Source organism: Phodopus roborovskii, unplaced genomic scaffold, assembly GCF_943737965.1.
Source record: "Phodopus roborovskii unplaced genomic scaffold, PHOROB, whole genome shotgun sequence".
Taxonomy (NCBI): domain Eukaryota; kingdom Metazoa; phylum Chordata; class Mammalia; order Rodentia; family Cricetidae; genus Phodopus; species Phodopus roborovskii.
Window position 1 is genome coordinate 7874487 of NW_026126434.1, and position 20106 is coordinate 7894592.

The window sequence follows — 20106 nt, forward strand, 5'->3', positions numbered from 1 at the left end:
GATGGAACACACAAGTCTTTGATTTCTAATTGGTAGAAATTGTAACTATAATTTGGCAACAACAGTTTTACTTTTGTACTTATAAACCCGGCTTCTGCCCGTTTGGGGCTTCCAGGAGAAACAAAGCTCCCAAGTCCTTGTCTGGAAGTGCACCAGTGACCCCCCTAATGAGGTAAATTATTAAAACCTTTGGAACCCATAAGTGTTGTCCCTCTCCTTCCTCATGTCGCATAACGGACCAGGTGTAACAACAGAAATTCTAATTATTCAGGCAAAGCATGTGCTGATTGGCCGCAAGTCATCTGTTTCTCTGACACTGAACATCCATCCACTATAGCAGAAAAGAAAAATACAAAAATCTGTTTTCAAAATATATACAGAATTTAGTAAGATGTGGAGAGCAGACAGAAGGATCGCTGCAAGTTTGAGGCCAGCCTAGTCTACAGAGTTCCAGTCCAATATATATATTTCTCCAGAATTCTGTAAAATGAGCTACTATTTTAAATAGTAGCCCCTCCCCTCGATCTCCCTACTTCTCGCTATTTTCCTTGACCGTGTCACTATCTGAATGTATCCGTTTACCGGACTTCTCTCCTCTCACGAAAGCTCTATGAGGACAGAGCTTTGTTTTGACACCCCTGCCACTTCAAACAAGAGCATCTGACAAACAGTGGGTATTCGATAAACATTTGTTCGATTAACAGACGGGGACTGGAATGCAAAAGGCTACCACCAAGAACATGAACGCACTCAATTTCAGGATTTGAGCTCTAGAGCTCCCGCAGGTTCCAGCACCTCCTAACCGAATGCTCCTTTCTTAAGAGACATACGGTAGAGCTTCTGCCCGGGTTCAACCCTCACTCAAATCCCGGGAAGGAGGGGCGGAGGGTTATGTCATCCTTCCGCGCCGGTTTGCCCCGCGACGCGCCGGCGGCTGGCGCAGCCCTTCGCTCGCCCGGCCTCCCCCTCCCTGGTTCCGCGCTCGGGTTCCGCCATGGAATCCAACAAGGATGAAGCCGAGCGCTGTATCAGCATCGCCCTCAAGGCCATCCAAAGCAAGCAGCCCGAGCGGGCGCTGCGCTTCCTGGAGAAGGCGCAGCGGCTCTACCCGACGCCACGAGTCATCGGTGAGTGGGAGGCGCCGCAGGGACCGAGGGGGTACATTAGCACGGATGGGGGGAACACGGGAACGGACCGACGGGAGCAGTTGGCGGAGGGGGAGGGGTGGTGAGGCGCGGCTACGCCTGCGCACTGCTGCACGCGGGCGCTGCTGGGATTCGTAGTCCCGCGGTCTCGGACCTTCGTGAGATGCTGGACCCCAGGAGACCTCCGAGGGCCTGCCTCGCAAGCCATACCAGTGCCTGTGGAACTCTCTGGAATATGTTTCTGGGAAGGAGACGTGCTGGGAGACCAGGCCAAGAGAACTCACGTGAAAGCGAAAGCGAACTACTTTTCCCAGGGGGCTGTTCGATGGCCCAGGGCCAGTGGCCGGCCTGGGAAATATTATAGTTCAGGAAAATAAACATAACTATTCTAAGGGAGAATGGGTTCTAGAAAGAGAGGGAATTCTTAGAAAGGAAAGGCACCTTCTTCATTCGCTCGAATCAGAACCACTCCACCTCCGAGTATATCTTACAGTCTCTTGAACGCAGAGTTTTGGGGTGAATGGATTGTTGAAGACCTCAGGCTCCACCACCCCAACCCACCTTCGCCCCCAGCAGGCATGGGTATCGGGTCCTATGAACTGTTACGACTGCTGAGTACCAGGCACTTCAGTAGCCTAGGGCTGAGAATTCCCAAACCAAGGAGGGACTAAAGAGCTTGTCCCTGCTACCCATCGTCTCACTTTACTTGGTATTATTATTTTTGTTGTGTTGTTACTGTTGTTTTTCCGAGACAGAGTACCGCTCTGGCTGTCCTGGAACTTGCTTTGTATAATAGGCTGGCCTCAAACTCACGAGATCCGTCTCCCTCTGCTTCCGGAGTTCTAGGATTAAAGGTGTGTGCCACCAACGCCCAACTGCCCCCTCCTTTTATGTGTCTGTAATCTAGTTACCAAAGAAGTTTAATACCATCCGGAGAGGAGAAAGACAGACTTTGTGATAGTGGACTTAGTAAACTCTGATGTGTAGCAAGCAGAGTTAAGGGACCCATGTCTCAACATGACTGTTGCCATGTGACATTTCTGAACTCAGTAAGGGAGTTGGACCAGATAATGTATATACCAAGAATGCCCATAGAGCTTTTCAGTGTAGAAAGTACTTCCCCAGACAGAGAGCACTGTCCTTTTATCTTCTGGAGATGAGAAATCGCTCGACGATAAGGGACTCAGGATATGACACAACTAGGAGTTGGAAAGCCCTGAGACTCTGTAAATGCTTATTAAAATGAAACGAAGAGCCAAAGCCTGTCCCTCACCTTCCCTGCCCACGCTTGGAAATTGAGAAAGGAGTGCTGGCCGAGGCCACCAGATTCCTGAACTTTCCTCTCTCCTCACTCAGCAGGTTGATCTTTGACCATTTGCCTCCTCTAGGAGAGGGTTTCAGTCGGTATTTACCTCAGTAACTTGCTGAATGTGCTCCCCTTTGGAATAATTCCTTTATAAATGGAGAGCATGGTGGGTGCAAACTGTCAGAATTCCATCTGATTGCTCTTGGGAGCTAAGGAGCAGTTGAGAAACCTGAAGAAATATGGCCTGTAGGGCATGGCAGAAACCACCTGTGCTAGTTCAGGAACTGTGTGTGTGTGTGTGTTTGTGTTTGTGTTTCACTCACTCTTGGGAAGTCGAAAATAACTTAGAAGTCAGAGTCAGTTGTGTCCTTCCATCTTGTGGGTCCCAGGGATGCAACTTGGATAGTTGGGCTTGGCAGTAAGTACCTTCACTGTCCACCAGTTGGATATTTGTTATGTTTTTTTGCTGGATAGAATATATGCCTCATGTGCATGAACTGACAGTGATGTAAGGCTAGTATAGGCCTGGGCCAGGGAAATGTTGGTTAAAAAATATTAGGTGGCTGTCTACACTGAATGTTTTGGATAGGAGTTCATCCAGGTAATCATTCAACGCAACAGGTTGTTACAGATATGATGGCCCATGCCTGTGATCCCTGAGCTCAGGAGGCTGTGGCAAGAGAATTGCCTAAGTTTGATGTCAACTGGGCTATATAGCAAGATCTTGTCTTTTTTTTTTTTTTTGGCCTGCAAAGTTCACTGCTTAATGCCAAGTGGTTCAGCAGGATTGGCAAGATCCTAAAGGAAGCAAACATCCATAGGAAAAAAAGATTGTAAGGCAGGTGATAACAGTGATTTAACAGAAAATAGACACAGTTGGTTGTTTTGGTGCTGAGAGTTTAAGGGTAGTTATGAAAAAAGTCTAGTTCCTACCACTTGTGAGTTCACAGTCTTGGGGACAGGAGAGTGTGAGGATAATCTCCAACCATTATAAGATGTTGGGAGCCCTGTAATGAGGGCATACAGCCCTGTAATGAGGGCATACAAATAATGTTATCTTACCAAGAGAAGGGCTGCAGGCAGTAAGAAATGAAGCAACAACCATAGCCGGGCAGTGGTGTGCACTCTTTAATCCCAGCACTAGGGAGGCAGAGGCAGACAAATCTCTGAGCCTGAGGCCAGCCTGGTCTACAGAGTGAGTTCTAGGACAGTCAGGGCTACACAGAGAAATCCTGTCTCGAAGGGGGGGAAAAAAGAGCCAACATTCAAACATCAATTTGTTGGAAGAGATAAGTAAAGACCTGGAGGCCAAAAGTTTGAAAAGGTTTGGGCAGGGATCTTGTACAGGGACATTTAGAGGCAAGTGAAGTAGGAATTTAAATAGAGAATTCAAGTTAGAAAGTAGAATGAGCCCAGACTGTTGCACTCCTTTCCTGCCAGACCAAGGTTTTTCATGCTATAGAGGAAGCTAGAGAGGGTTTTTACTTTGTCGTGAGAGGCAGCTGAGTCCATTGTACCTGTGCATACACTTGCAAGGTAGAGTACCAGGCATAACAAAGGCAGCCTGGGCAAGAAGAGACTGAATTTGGCTAGGTGTGGTAGGTAGTACATGCCTATAATCTTGGCAGTGAGGACACTGAGGCAGTAGATTAAGGCCACGCTAAACTATATCACAGTGAGATTCTATCTCCCAAGGGGAGGGCAGAAGGGAGAGAATGAGAAACACCTAACAGATCAATGGCACCAAATAGGTTTGGACATGATGACATAAGGAGGGATACAGAAATGAAGAGCCACCGTGTGATGATGAGGTGCAGAGATAGTTGCTGGGGAGTTGGGGTCAATTTTGTGACCTGAAAAGATTCAGGCCAAAAAAAAAAAAAACTAAAAGAGATGGGCAGAGTGGGAATCACCAGTGGTACATTCTTGGGGAGCCACCAGTCTAGAACCCAGGAGAAAGCACCAGGCTCCAATTTAAAGACTACTGTCACCAGTTTTTTGACCCTCTTTTGGCACAGCTGAGGTCACTGTGGGAAAGCAGAGATCACAGAGAAGCCGTTGCCTGGTGGACAACCATACACCATGCCTGCCCTTAGCCAATGCAAGAGAGATGAAACAGCAACAGGAGCGTAGTCCTGGGAGATGACAGAGGCGGTAGCCATGGAGTCATGGAGTTGCCAGCTGCTGCAGAGGCCATTGGGGGGAAAGGGACAAATAAAGACTAGAAGGGAAAGGATGGAGGGCCAAAGTAGAGACGTTGGTCTCTGAGGTAAAGGATGGGAGAAGGGAGGAGTCAGCTAAGGGGCTCAAACAAGAATTGAAGACTCTCCTGTGTTAGCTTTCACCATGGAAAGGAGAAGAGGGGCTTGCAACTCGTAATGTAGGGTCAGGACAGGAGTCAACATGATCAGACAACACATTGTAGGACTGCTGGGAGGCCACAACAGAAGTGAAGCAGCCATTGTCTTTTTCTGGAAGTTTCTTTTTTAAAAAAGGTCTCATTTAAAAGGCTGGCCTGGAACTCACTTTGTAGACCCGGCTGACCTGAAATTCAAAGAGATCTGGCTGCCTCTCTGCCTCCCAAGTACTGGGTTCAAAGGTGTGCATCACCTATGTCCAACTTTTTTTCTGGGGTATTCTACCAGCATCTGTTGACCTGACGGTAACTGGCTTCCCCTGATACTTAGTGAAGTGTTTGAAAGAATTGGGCATGGAGGGGACACCGTGGCATACATCTGTAATACAGCACTGGGAGGCCAAAAGGAGACAAGAGGATCTTCCATTCCAGGCCAGCTTGGCCTACATAGTGAGAATCCGTCTCAAAAAAAAAAAAAAAAAAAAAAAAAAAAAGCAGATTTTGCAGGGAGGCCTTGAGAATATAATTAGACTTCAGTTTCCCTAGCAAAGAGAGAGTTCCCTGGATGAGGTACCTACAGTTCCTATTACCCAAGCTTCTATGAAATGGCTCACTGTGAGGTCTGGGCAAAGTCATAAAGGCCACCCTGGCAAGACCATGGGAGAGTGGGGAGTCTTGGTTACCAGGGGATTTGGGAGAGAGAATTGTAATACCAGGAGGATGCAGAGTGGAGTTGTCCATTTAAGTCAGTCCATCTTTGTGATTTTCCAGTCCTTGCATTCTCTCTATCTCATTGAATTTTATTTGTTCCTCCAAGCAGCCAGGGGTAGGGGTCAAGAAATTAGCTATGGTGGTAAGTGCATGCTGCTGGATGCCTAGGGCCCCAGTATTCTCTGTCTCTGACCCCAGGCTCTGTCCCCATTCTGAGCCTTTCCCTTCACTCATTTTGAGTGCCACAGACACTCAGCTACATGGCTAACAATAAAAGAGGCAAGAGGCAAAACAGGTTACTTGTGGCAATTGCTAGCCACATGCTAAGCCCTGTCCACCTTCTCACACAGCTCTTAGGAGGGAAATGCCTAAAAAGCTGGGTTAATTTCTCCAAGAAGACTGCTAGCAAGTGGCCTTGGCTGAGTCTAGGCCCATGTGGAGCCAGAACCCTGCATGAAGGAAAGGCAAGAGGTCTTGACAGCTGTAAACCTTCCTCAGTTGCCCTGTAGCCTTTTCTTACTGGTTTCCTTTTTTGTTTGTTTTGGGTTTTATCTTTGAGACAGTCTTTCTATATATCCCTCGTCCTGGAACTTTATTTGTAGGCCAGGCTAGACTCGAACTCACAAAGATCTGCCTGTCTTTGCCTCCCAAGTGCTAGGATTAAAGGTGTGAGCCACCATACTGGGCTCTTTGTTTGACTGGTTATTAGATTTTTTTTTTTTTTTTTTTTTTTTTTTAATGAATTAATGTTGAAACCACAGCATCTGCCCTCAGTGGCCAGTCTGGTGTCTGTCAAACCCCTGGGCTTTAGCAGTCTTCATGTGTACATCCCAAGTAGCAGACCATGGTTCACACCTTCATGGTTCACTGATCTAGGCTCATCCAAAGCTAAGGTTAACATTAAGCTGACCTGGTACCTAACTCTTTTGTGTCATTGTACATTGTCTATCAGCCACTGTGTCACATGGGATGTAATGATGAGTCAAGAGAGACTATCACATGCTGCAGGCCTGTTGACAATATTCAGACCAGTAGAGAGAGCAGCTTGCCGCTGACCAGAAGTCTTATGTTTTCAACTCATTCTGGAGCCTTCTGGGTGATGCTGAGTATACATAGCCACACCCTGTTTGATTCTGCAGGGTTGAGAGCGAATGGCCAGTGGAACTGCCTAGAAAGCTTCCAGAGTCTTTGCTGAGGAGTACTTATGCAGCTGTGTTGATTGGATCACTAGTGAGGGTGCCCCACCCCCACCCTAGGAGCCTGAACCACAGACAACTTCCAGAGAGATCAAAACAGACACCATGGTTCAAAACCAGCTCCTTCTTCCTCCTTCAAGACCAGCCCCATTTTGTCTTTTGGTTTCTTGCTTTACCTGGATGACTGCCTGGTGTCTTGTGGCACTGCTCTTGGCCTGAGCCACTCTAGCCACCCCTGGCCCCAAGCCATAGCTTTCCTCCCCTCCCCAGCCAGCTGCTCCTCTGACCAGTTGGTCACCCAGGTTGTGATATTTTGACCCTGATGTCATGCCAATGCCAGTCTCCAGACCACATGCACATGTTATCTTATTTCTTCCTGATGCCATCACTGAGGAAGCCAAGGTGCCAGTAAGTGTCAAGGGTCAGCCAGAGGCTGAATTGCAAATTGAATCTCATCTCTGTGAACATAACATCTGGAGTTCATCCCTCCAGAGACATAGCCGGGAATAGCCTCAGAGTTAGAGTGGGGACCTGTGCACCTCGGTCACAGCACCTTCCCCCTGAGGGGAGTGGCAGTGTGTGATGCCACCTCCCTTCTGAGGTTGTTGTGATGATTAAATGAGCTAATTTTTATAGACCATGTGGTGGTGAGGAACAGAAATGGCTGTTACAAGTCAGCTTTGTTGGCACACACCTATGATCTCAGCATTTGGGAGGATCATAATTTGAGGGCCAATCTCAACTACATAGCAAGATTACTGCCTCCAAAACAAGAAAAAAGATGATTGCTCTAATCTTGTTTGTTTGCGACAGAGTCCTACCCTGTAGCCCAAACTCTATGTAGCCAAGGCTGGCATCCAATTCAAAATCCTGCATCAGCATTCAAGAACTAGATTATGTCTAGGTAGTAGAGCTACACGCCTTTAATCCCAACACTTGGGAGGTGAAGGTAGGCAGATCTCTGAGTTCAAGGCCAGCCTAGTCTACAGAGCAAGTTCCAAGACAGTTCCACAGAGAGGAAATCTTATGTCATAAATGGGGGGTGCTAGGATTAAGGGTGCACTCCACTATACCCAGCTACTGATTCCTCAAGCTCAGTCAAAACCTCCACTCTCTGTATGCCCATTAACTGTGCTGTCAGCTCCTCTGTTTGAATTTCCCAGTCAATCCCAGGGAGATGGATTAAGTTTTGTGCACTGAGACAGCCATGGCTGGAGTGCTGTGGTCCACCAAAACCCAGTTCTCAGTTCCCAGTGAGCCTTGGGTATGACCTAGGTATATAGTGGTGGAAGGTGTCTGGCACCCAGTGCAGTGCTATAACACCTGAAACCAGGAAGAACTCCGGTGTGAGTTGTGCACCCCTTTTCCCTGGGCCACAGGTACCCTGGGTCCCAACAAGGATCTAGGTACGTTATTTTCCCAGGAGCCTGTCAAGAGCTTTGGACACTGCAACCTCTGATGACTCAGCTTTTGCTAGGGTTTGAGGATGCTGGGTTAGAAGGACCAAAAAGCTTGGGTTTGAATAAACATGGCCCCATTTTAAGGTGACATCTCATATAGACCCCAATGAAGTAGATGATTTGACATGACCAGCTATCGCGGTAAATAAGGATCAGGATAAACAAATAGGCAGAATAGATGTTTATTCAGGGAGAAATAACTTACAACCTAGACAGATGAACACCAGGAAATTCAACCCGATCCTCTCCTGTCCTAGTCACACCAGAAAGAGAGCGCCTTTCCTGGCCCCCTCCGACCTTCCACAGGTCACTCCGCCCATGGTTCCACCCCCCAATGGGCGTGGTCAGTGCCACAGAACTATCTCACTACAATTCCCCTTTTAGTCTAAAGAAAAGATTTAGGTCAGTGCCACAGAACTATCTCACTACAACCAGCTGTTTAAAAATATAATAATAGGGCTGGAGAGATGACTCAGCAGTTAAGAGCATTGGCTGCTCTTGGAGAGGACCCAGGTTCAATTCCCATGGCTCTAAAGTCTCTGTAACTCCAGTCCCAGTGGATCTGTGGGCACCAGGAATTCACATGGTACACAGACATGTGCAGGCAAACACCTGTACACATGAAATAAATGTGTATAAGCAATAATAATTGTGGCTTGGTGGCACACACCTGTAATCCCAGTACACAGGAAGTTTATTCTCAACTACATAGAGGACTGGATGCTAGCCTGGCCTACATTAGACCCTGCTAAAAGAGAGGGGCATAGGGGGAAGTAAGGGAGGGAGGCAGGAAGGAAGGGAAGGAGGGAGGGAGGGAAAAAAACTATAACGGTAGTGAAGAGGGAATGGCTACATTTTGAAACATTTGCCTAGCATGATCAGTGTCCTGGATTCAGTCCACAGCACCACCAATACGCATTTAAAAAATTACAATTAAAAATAGAGTGGGCTGAGTGTTGCTCAGCATGTGTGAGGCCCATGTTTGTCCCCAGGGCTGCAAAGAAGAAAGTGGATTTGAAATGGATCCAAGGGAGGTAGCTCATGCTTTCAGTCTGTTTTAGGCAGAAGTGAAGAACCAGGATGTTCACACCAGCCTGAGGTACAAAATGTCCAAAAAATAAAATAGCCTATGCCCTAAATTCTACACTTCACAGAGGTTAAGATAGAGAGCTGGAGGGTAAGTACTAAGTCTGTGAAGTGCTGGCCGAATAAGAATGAGGACTTTGCCAGGTGGTGGTGGTGCATGCCTTTAATCCCAGCACTCAGGAGGCAGAAGCAGGCAGATCTCTGTGAGTTTGAGGCCAACCTGGCCTACGAAGTGCGTTCCAGGACAGCCAGGGCATAACCCTGTCTCGAAAAACAAAAAACAACAACCCAAATAAAAGAAGGGTCTTACTGAGTATCTCTGGTTGTCCTGGAACTCACAGATTACTGGGATGAAAAGCATATGCTACCATGCCCCACTATGGGCTTGCACTCCAGTCCTCTCCTCCTTCTCTTCTGTTTGTCTGTCTGTCTCTCATTCAGTGTGTGTGTGTGTGTGTGTGTGTGTGTGTGTGTGTGTGTGTGATTTGCATGAGGTGAGGACATGAGAGGGCAGCCTTTAGAAGTTGGTTCTCCTCCTATTTAGGCTCTGGGGATCCATCTCAGGTCCTTAGGCTTGGCTTCCAGCTCATTTTCCTGCTGAGACTATCTCACCCAGGCCACTTGTTTTCTAATGTGGATGTGGGGTTTCTTGGGACTATTGTTTGTTTGCTTTAATGGAGTCTCACTATGGGCCTGGCTGGCCTAGAACTCACCATTTTCATCAGGCTAGCCTTAACTTGGAGAAACCCGGTTGCCTCTTCCTTTATCCTGACCTCAGACTCCCAATGTAGTTGAGGGCAACCTCAGGGCCAAGTTTTAAGAACAAACAGGTTAAAGTGTGTGCCACCATGACAGTGTATGTAGTAGTACTGGGGTTTTGGGCATGTTAGCAAACATTGTATAACTTATTAAGAAAGAAAATGAATGCATATGTAAACACTAATATCAGAATATAATGAAGGCAATTACTTTAGTTATGAAACACATGGATCTGTTAATAAAATTAATATTGCTAATATTTTTTAATCTATAATATTTCTGTTCCTGAGAACTGGGGCTCCTAAAAGAACAGGCCCAAGTCAGGAGACCAGTGGTCTTTCTGGAAGGGTGGTGAGTGGGACACAGGGATCGGCCTCAGTAGACAGGCCTGCCCAGTGACCCCTCAGTGGCTTCTTTCTCCTTCACAGAACTGATCGAGTCCCTCAACCAAAAACCACAGTCTGCCAGCGATCAACCCCAACCCACAGATACATCCCACACCACCCACAGGAAGGCAGGCGGGACCGAAACCCCCTCAGCCAATGGCGAGGCAGGCGGAGGAGAAAGCGCCAAGGGCTACACCTCGGAGCAGGTGGCAGCTGTGAAAAGGTAAGAGGTCCTGGGGTGGTAGGGACTGGGGAGAGCTGGGAAAGACTTCCTCACTTCACCCTGTGGCCTGGAAGAGTCTTGGAAGATGGAAGAGGTTCAGCTTCTTTTCCCACAGGGTGTGAGCCAGGGCCCCACTGCCCACCCACCCCCATAACCACTGACCATACAAACTGGAGACATTGCCTTTCTCTGCCCTTGGCCACCAGCCCTAAGCCTCCCACAGATCTGTTTGTCACACAAACACACCACCATCTTGCCCTCCAGAGTCTACCCCCAACCCCAACAAAGACCTTTTTAGACCAGAGCCTGTGGGCAGGAGGCAAAGGCAGAGCTATGCCACCAAGACAAACAGCCCTATGGAAGGAAGCACTCCTGGGCCTGACACTACCAGCCAGGACCACTCAGGACTAAGCCTTCCCAACCCTCCTTTCTCCTACTAGCTAGCCTCAGAATCCTTCTGAAGTCAAGTTCTCACCTCCTGGCAGACAAGCTGAGTATGCGTGAGTGTGACTAAGTGGTTTATCAAAACCAGGCAGTTCCATCCAGGTGCATCTACCAACTATACCTGACAGAAGCAGACTCCTAGGATTAGAGAGCCTGGAGAACACCGACAAGGGTGGGCCAGCCCTCCAAGGGCCAGGGAGGGAGGCGTATTGCAACAGAAGCAGCATTTCTTCAGGGTTCTGTGCTCGGGGTGAGCAGACGTCTACCATTGTTTTCAGCAAGATGCATCTGCTCCTGGCTGACAGACACTCTGGTCCTTCCAAAGTGGCTTCCAGGAAGAGAACCCCTAGAGGGAACGATGCTGGCCTGGCCAAAGACAGCAGCTGCCCTGTCAAATCATTAGTGTATTCATGGTGTTGCCAGAAGGCCCTGCCCAGTTCCCCACACCAAGGAGCTCCCTGTAGCTCCCTTGCCCTTCGAGGCAGACAGCTGGCCCAGCTCTGGCCCCCAACACCTGCCATGAGCTATGTGTCACATCTTGTTCCCACACCTCACCTCAGGCTCCCTGTCACATTCTTCTTGTTCCAGGGTCAAACAGTGTAAAGATTACTATGAGATCCTAGGGGTGAGCAGAAGTGCCTCGGACGAGGACCTGAAGAAGGCCTACCGCAAACTGGCCCTCAAGTTCCATCCAGACAAGAACCATGCGCCCGGTGCCACTGAAGCTTTCAAAGGTAAGCCAGCCTGGCATGCCTGGGGTTGTTTTTTGTTTGTTTGTTTGTTTGTCTTTTTTTTTTTTTTTTTGTTAGTTGTGCAAGCCAGGAACCGCTCCCTGAGAAGGTTCCAGTGGCTACCTCTAGCCTTATAGACTGCAGAGTCTCACATAGTGCCAGCCCTGCCTTCCTTCATTTTCTGAGTTCCAGTAGGGCAGAGTTCAAATGATTCCTCCAGAGCACCTGGGGCAGGAGAGACTTCTGACTCACACATCTGGCAGGAGTTTCCCCGTATTGAGGGGCAGAGCACCCTGTAATGGAGGGCTTCTTCAGGACACTTGTCAGTGTCAGCTTCCCACAACCTGTCCTGGACTGGGACAGATCATCTTCTGACCCCAGAGCCTGTTGATCATTGGAATGGGTTGTGTCACCTCCGGCCAAAACCATAAGCCACCCTTTATACATGGAGGTTTTCGTCTTCCCTCCTCTCTGGCACTTGTGCACTGCCTCTGTGCCAGCCCAGTGTTGCAGGGCCTTGCATTTTCTTGGTCCCTGGGTATTGTTCCCTTTGGGGGTTAATGTGGTGACTGTGAGCCTTGCTGTGCAGTACTGGGTCAAAGCTATAGTTAAGGAGGAAGCCTGGGACAGTGATATAGCCTTGTCAAATGGGAAAGGATTCTGGCCTCCCTCCAAAGGCCACAGGCTCTGAAAGAAACCTATAGCCCACTGCTATGTGTAGGGGGCAGTTGGGGGGGTGTGGAGGGGAGCAGAGGGGAGAGGGCCCTGGGAGGCACTAGCCTTCTGCCCTGGGAGTTTTGGTAAGGCCCGCCAGTGCCAAGCAAAAAAACAGCAGCTGTGGCCTGGGCCCTGGGGAGAGCAAACTCATTCATCCCGGCCACCACAAGCAGATGCACAAGAGTCTCCACCAGAAACCAGGGAGTTGTCCCTTCCCAGCACAGTCTGCTGTTCCCCTGTTTATGACAAAGGGCCTCCTGTGCATTATGTTGGGTCATACTATGACTTCAGGATTGCATTACCCTGTCTCAGGCACCCCACAGATGAGTGTGCATCGTGAGAGAATGCCTACAACCCCAGCATAGAGGCAATAGAGGCACACGGGGATAAAGAATTGGAGGGCAACCTGGGCTACTTAGTAAGTTCCTGGCAGTCTAGTAGGTGATAGATTGGGGACCCTGGCTCAAAAAAAAAAAAAAAAAAAAAAAGCTAGCCTGAGGGTTAATGTTCCTCACAGCCCATACTGCAGACCTGCTCTCTAATGCATTCACTCACTCTCTCTCTCTCTTCTCTCTCTTACTCTCTCTCTCTCTCTCTCTCTCTCTCTCTCTCTCTCACACACACACACACACACACACACACACACACACACACACACACACGTGTCCTGAGACCTGAAGGAAGCAATCTGTTGGCCAACTTGCACCTAGCCTCCTAAGACCTGATCTTTTCACCCCTTCTAGCCATCGGCACGGCATATGCCGTACTCAGTAACCCAGAGAAACGGAAACAGTACGACCAGTTTGGTGACGACAAGAATCAGGCCGCCCGACACGGCCACAGCCACGGGGACTTCCACCGAGGCTTTGAAGCTGATATCTCCCCCGAAGACCTCTTTAACATGTTCTTTGGTGGTGGCTTTCCTTCCAGTAAGTCCACAAGCAGGACCCCCTGGGGGTGACAGTGGGGTCTGAAAGCGGTAGCCCCTGACTCTGAACTTCCACATTTCAGGTAACGTCCATGTCTACAGCAATGGTCGAATGCGATACACCTACCAGCAGAGGCAGGACCGCAGGGAGAACCAGGGTGACGTGAGTGACAAGGAACTAAGGGGCACACCAGGCCTTCCTTGGGGCATAGCCCTAAAGAAGGGGGGGGTCTTGATCCACTTCATGTACTCTGAACCTAGGAACCATCTTTGCTCCTTCTCAGTGCCATTCTGCTATAGGACACCAGAGGGAGCCACACTCCATGTTGCATAATACTTTGACTTCTAATGGGGAGTATAAGCCGGAAAATTCTCCACTTCCAGGCAGCTTCTAGTGTGAATAATTTTTGTCAAGTCCATCTGTTCTTAAGACTGGGGTAACATTTTCTGAGCAATGGAGAGTTAAAACATCATGAGAGAATAAAAAGGCCTGTGTGGGTACTCAGCCTTCTAAAAAGTAAAAGCTTTATAACTAGGCAGTGTTTCAGACACATTTGGGATGCCATGGATCAACAGCCCCATGGCTGAGACCCAAGCATTGCCATCAGCATCAACAGTGAAGAGCATTAAACAGAGGGACACACACTTGTGTGTGCTCCTCCCTCCCCTCACTCTCTTCCTTTCACTCCCTTCTCCTTCCTGCCTCCTCCTCTCTTTCCCCCTCTCTCCTTGGACTCTATGCAGTTGAAAACAACCTGGGACTCCTGATTTCCCTGTCTCCACCTCACAAATACTGGGGTTAAGCTTGAGGTACCATGCCTAACATATCTGTTTTGTTGGGGGTGGGCTTGTTTTTAGTTTGGTTTTGGTTTTTGAGACAGTCTCACTGTGTCTCTCTGGCTGGCCTAGAACTTGTATGTAGACTGCTCATCTGGAGAGATGCACCTGCCTCTGCAGTCTGAGTGCTGGGATTAAAGGCCTGTGGTATGCCACCATACTCACTGTTTTTGGTTGAGGTAGAATTTTGCTATGTAACCCATGGCTGGTCTGGGGCTCCAACTTTCAACTGTTCTTCTGTCTTTGCCTCTAGAGTGCTAAAGATTATAGGCATTTCTTTATATCTAACATACAGAGAAGGGTTTTCATTATTTATTTTTTATTTTATGTACATTGGGGATCCATCTGTATGTATGTCTGTGAGGGTGTCGGATCCCCTGGAACTGTTACAGACATTTGTGAGCTGCCATATGGATGCAGGGAATTGAACCTGGGTCCTCTGGAAGGGTAGTCAGTGCTCTTAATCTCTGAGCCATCTCTCTAGCCCCCAGCAGAGGTTTTTGTTTTTGTTTGTTTTGGTTTTTCGAGGCAGAGTTTCTCAGTATTGCTTTGGAGCCTGTTCTGGAACTAGCTCTGTAGACCAGGCTGACTTCAAACTCACAAAGATCCGCCTGCCTCTGCTTCCCAAGTGCTGAGATTAAAGGCATGTGCCACCAACACCCAGATCCCAGAAGAGGTTTTAAAAAAAATCAAATTACTGTCTAATGAATTTATTTCTAGTTGTCTTGTTTTTGTTCTAAGAATCAAACCCAAAGCCTTGTGTGTACTGGAAAAGCTCCAAACCAACCCTTGTGCTCTCCACTAGTTGCTTTGTCTTTTTCTGGAACAACTGTCAAGCAGAGGAACTTCTGTTCTGGGGGAAGAAAAGGAGGGTGTCACAGTCACCCAGGTGCCATTATGTTAGGGATCTCTGACTGTGGGCTTCTTTTCTTCAGGGCGGGCTAGGAGTATTTGTCCAGCTGATGCCCATCCTCATTCTTATCCTTGTGTCAGCACTCAGCCAGCTCATGGTGTCCAGCCCACCCTACAGTCTGAGCCCGAGACCGTGAGTACATGCCCCTGGGCTAGCCCAGCACTAGAGGGCTGCCTTCCCATCCTTATCTAGCGGTACCCAGGCATAATAGAGAAGGCTAGCTCAAGTCAAGAAGCATGCTGTCTCTCAGACAAGCCCCTTAGACTTTTGGGGATCATGGCCCCTCAGAAAACTCCGAAGAAGTTCCAGCCCTCTCCTTGAGGCAACATGCAGTCCTGCGTGATGTGACTTTAGAAACGTGCCTCTGCACCACCGTCCCCACCTTTGCTGACCCTGAGGGGTCCTCTGCTCTTACTATCTATCTGTTTGAAGCAGGGGAGGGGAGGTCGTTTTACATTCTAGTTTCTGTGTTGAGAGCTATGACCCCAGATAAGTCGTATAACCTCAGTTGGGTCATCTGTGAAATGGGAACAATAGCATCCACCTACTTTGGGAATTAATGAGTAACACATGAGATGTCTAGCTCATTGTAAATGCTCAGCAATATTTATTGAGTGGATAGATACTCATCTCAGCTGCCAATGGTTAACTTGGGTGAGTTAGGTGTCAGTGCGTCTCTTTTCCCAGTACTTGGGAACAGTAGGTTCTCAGCTTCTGCTGATGCAAGCCCATACATAGCTCCAATCCCTTGGCCTATCTACTGCCTGAGGCCCCAGCAGGCTCCCTCAGCCAGCAGGGAGCAGAGTTGGCCTCTGCTCCTACCGCAACCCTGCTTGCCTGGAGCCGAATGCACAGCAGCTACAGACAGATGAAGAATGCTGTGTGCTGGGGCTGCCCTCCCCAGACTGGGACTCCTGTTGGGTGTCATGGCTTCTCTTGCTGCCTGCAGATCCTGTGGCTACAGCTTCTTCCTGAAGCTTTGTTCCTTTTTGGTTTTTCTTGTGGAGTTAAGAATGAACTCCTAACTCATTCTAACACACCATTTAGAGACATAGCTCTGTCCTCTCATTTTGACCTGAGGCTCAGGACTCTACGCAGGCCCTGGGCATCCGTGATCTTAGAGGCATGGAGGGTAGAGCCCTCATCCCACCAAGACCAACTTCCCAGACCAGCTCCTGTCCTCAGAAAGGGCTTCTCCCCGCATGAGCCAGTTCTCAGCAGAGCTCCTAAAGGTGTGGTTTGCCATAGGCTAGACTGTTTGTGCAGGGAAGCAGGGTACTCTGCCTTCACTGCAGACCTTCATTTGGGGGGAGCCAGCAAGTTACTGCTGCAATGTGGGAGGGAGCCAGCTATTTTGTGGCTTGTGTGACCCTTCCTGGCACTGAGCCATCACCCTTTCAGCTGCCCACTTTGTGCCTGGTGTGTTTCTGGACAGGTCGGTGGGCCATGTCCACAAGCGAGTCACTGACCACCTGAGCGTCGTGTACTATGTGGCAGACACCTTCTCTGAGGAATACACAGGATCCAGCCTCAAAACAGTTGAACGGAATGTGGAAGATGACTATATCGCCAACCTCCGAAACAACTGCTGGAAAGAAAAGCAACAGAGTGAGTATACACATGCATGTTCGTGTGTGTGTGTGTGTGTGTGTGTGTGTGTGTGTGTGTGTGTGTGCATGTATGTGCACTGATATGTATGTGTGTGTGCACAAGTGTGTGTACCCGTGATACATGTGTGTGTTTTCAAGCATAGGAGGGAAGGGGTAATTGGAGAAGGGTAGCCAGGAACCATGCTTGAGACCAGAAAAACCCTACTCAATGCTGCCCAATACCTGGCATTGCCCTGTGCCAACCACCTCACTGCCAAGACTTGAGCTCCACTCCTGGGTTCCCCAGGGCTGCAAACCCAGGGCCATTTGATTTCACTGAGGTCCTCATGAGTCATTGGTGCCTGTCACTGTAGTTGTTAGAGGTGAGTGTGTAAGAAACAGATTGGAAACCTTTGGCCATGTATCCAGTCTATCTGTAGGACACTAGAATAGTAGGTTCTCTCCTTGGCTGGCCTTTCCCATATTGTGTGGGAAAGTGCCTCTGTCTCTTCTCTTCCTAAGGGGGAGCTCAGTTCTGCTTCTCCGTTCTCCCCCACTGGGAGGCCAGCCCTGCCCAAGCTCATGGTCCTGTCTTCCTGGTTCACCATGGGCTCAGGTAGGTAGGTAAACCCCAGGAGGTCCTTGAGCCCTGACCTTGCCCTGTTTCTTTGCAGAGGAAGGCTTGCTGTACCGGGCCCGCTACTTTGGTGACACAGACATGTACCACAGAGCACAGAAGATGGGCACCCCGAGCTGCAGTCGGCTGTCAGAGGTGCAGGCCTCCCTGCATGGATAGTTCTGGGCCAGCCACACCACCCAGGTCCAAGTATGAGCCAGGACTGCTTCTTTGCTGCAACTCCTGGCAGCCTTGGCCTTGGTCATGAGCTAAGGAGGGAGGGAGGGACAGAGGGAGCCTGGTAATGATGGCAGAAACTCTCTTCACATTCTGACACTTCCAACCTCCTCCAGAGATCAGGCAGCACTGGGATTTCGGAAAACAGGCCTGTGGCAGCCCTCCAGTTATCCTGCCCTATTAATTGACCCTGTTCTCCCTTACCCTCTTCAGGGTCCCAAGACAGGGTACACAAAAGGCAGGCAGAATGGGAACCTTGTGGTTCCTTTACCTACTCCAACAACCAAGCCACCTCAGCCCTTTGCCAAGCCTAGCTTTTATTGCCTGTGCCATCACATATTACTGAGTCTAAAACAGCCCCTCACATACAGTACCCCTGCTGAAAATGGAATCCATGGGGGGTAAGTAGGCAGGAACCCATCGTCCTTTAGCCTTCTAAGCAGGAGGAAACGGAGAAAGATAAAGCAGCCCATCAGCACATAGGAGAGGTCTGTGCCCCCTACCACTCCCTCTGGTGAGGTCTAAGGCCCTCCTGTGCTCTGCACCTGGGACTGGGAGCCTTGAGCATCCAGCCCCTCCCAGGCATCTCTCCTGTGGTCTTGAAGAAAGGAACAAAAGGTCACAAGTTCAGGGTCAAAAGCAGCCACCAAGCACAGGAGGGGTGGGGAAAAATGAAAGTTGCTATTAACAGGCACCCCACCCCTTCCCCTGCCCCAGTGGGCAGATCCGGTAGCCTGGCTCAAGCCCAGGGGAGTGTGGGCAGAGCCAGAAGTTCTTTGCATAGGTACCCTGCCTACCCCCTCCTTTGCCTGTATCCCCTGACACAGAGCCAGCTGCAGACTGCTCCAAGGCCACTCATAGCTACTATCAGCTCTGGGGCAGCTCATCACTCTGCAGAGGCTTGGGCAGGGCCAGCTGCTTGACTGTAGGGCTGAGCTGGAGGTGCCTGCTACAGCTGTTCACCTGACTGTCTCCCTTTCCTCCCCAGACTATGAAATCCCTGGAGAATTTTTGGTGACACACACTGAGCCAAGGTGATGGACTGTATATTTAAGAAAAGACATACACAGAAAAAAAATTAAAATGGACCTGGAGGCTGAACACTGCACAGCTGCCCTCTCTCAACCAGTGAATGCAGAAAGCTCTTAAGATGGACAGAAAGCCTGCTGCAGGGTTGCTTCCTCCCCTCCCAGGGCTGGCAAGAAGCTCCACATCACTGGCTCCTAGGATACAGAAACCATGGCAACGAAAGTAGAATGTAAAACTTGCAGCAAATGTCTGTGGGGAAGGACTGGGGGAGGGGACACCCCACTGTCTCTCCTCCCCCTCCCAGGAGCCAGCACCAGTCACCTCACAGGAGAAGCCAGGCAGAGGCATGAGCCAAGGAATAGAGGAGAGAGAATTCCAGAGAATGTAACTTAGAAATGCATACGTATGTATATATATCTATTTATATGTAAATAGACATATATAAAGATATATATATATAAAGTCTTTTTTAACTGTGCAGGGATTGGGTTAAGATGTTCAGCTGATTTCTTCCATATCTTAGAAGATGAGGGCTGTTTGGGAAGGCAGCCTGGTTTTCAAAAGCCAGACAATAGCCGAAGCTAACAGCATAGGGAAAGTCAAGTCGGATGCTCTTAGCATCACCCTTAGCCCCAGCCTGGCTTTGATGGCAACAGTAATCATGGTGGTATAAATCCATAGAAAACTTCCAAAAGTCTCCAGGCTTATTGTTAAGGTAGGGGAGCAGGCTGGGCACAGAAAAAGGCACCCCTGCAGATAGATAGCTGGTCAGTATTGAGCCATGGTAGAGAACTCAGAGGGCAGCTCCTCATGCTGCCTTGTTGGCCAGCCTCAGGTGGGCTCTTTACCCTAGTGCCCAGTAGCCTTGCAGCCAGTCCCCTACCCATATCTCTTCCCCACCCAAGTTCCCAGGTGGGTTTGCCTTACAGGTGCCACAGGGCACAGCTCCACCATTGCCAACAGGTTTTCTCTAAGTTGTGCACCAAGGACTCCAAAAGGCTCTTCATCCAGGAGTTGACCCAGGACCTGAGTGTAGCCAACTTGTTAAGAAGAGCCTGTACTTGTGGGTATCTTGTCTTTCCTCCACAGCGGACTCCACTAGCTCTACTCACTGGATGAAGAATCCATGACAACCAATGGCTTTCCCCTTCAGATGAGGAATCGCCTCAAAACAGCCATTGCTACCAGGGGAAGCAGGGAGCTTTAATGTACTCCCATGATTATAATGGGCCTTTGAGAATCACCATTTCTCCCAGTTTTCCTGTGGCGGTGGATGTGGCGTGGCGTTGCACCTGCCGTCTTCCAAAGCCTTACTTCCCCGAGCTGCCAGCCCAGAGGTGGCATCTGTCCCCCCAGGGTTTCTCTCTCTCTAATTCATCCCCTAACAAATAGGATTCTTGCTGGTAAAGGAAGTTTGGTTAGGAATGTCAGTTAAAA

At 49.2% G+C, this 20106-nt stretch overlaps 1 protein-coding gene across 1 annotated transcript; it reads left to right on the forward strand.

The window, feature by feature from the left end:
* Positions 1-889: 889 nt before the first annotated feature.
* Positions 890-19147, forward strand: Dnajb12 (DnaJ heat shock protein family (Hsp40) member B12). Its single transcript, XM_051186739.1, has 9 exons — positions 890-1127; positions 10448-10628; positions 11661-11806; positions 13264-13449; positions 13532-13611; positions 15221-15330; positions 16634-16806; positions 17462-17559; positions 18629-19147. Exons 1-9 carry the CDS (start codon positions 995-997, stop codon positions 18656-18658), a joined length of 1137 nt encoding a protein of 378 aa, XP_051042696.1. The 5' UTR covers positions 890-994; the 3' UTR covers positions 18659-19147.
* The last annotated feature ends 959 nt before the right edge of the window (positions 19148-20106 follow it).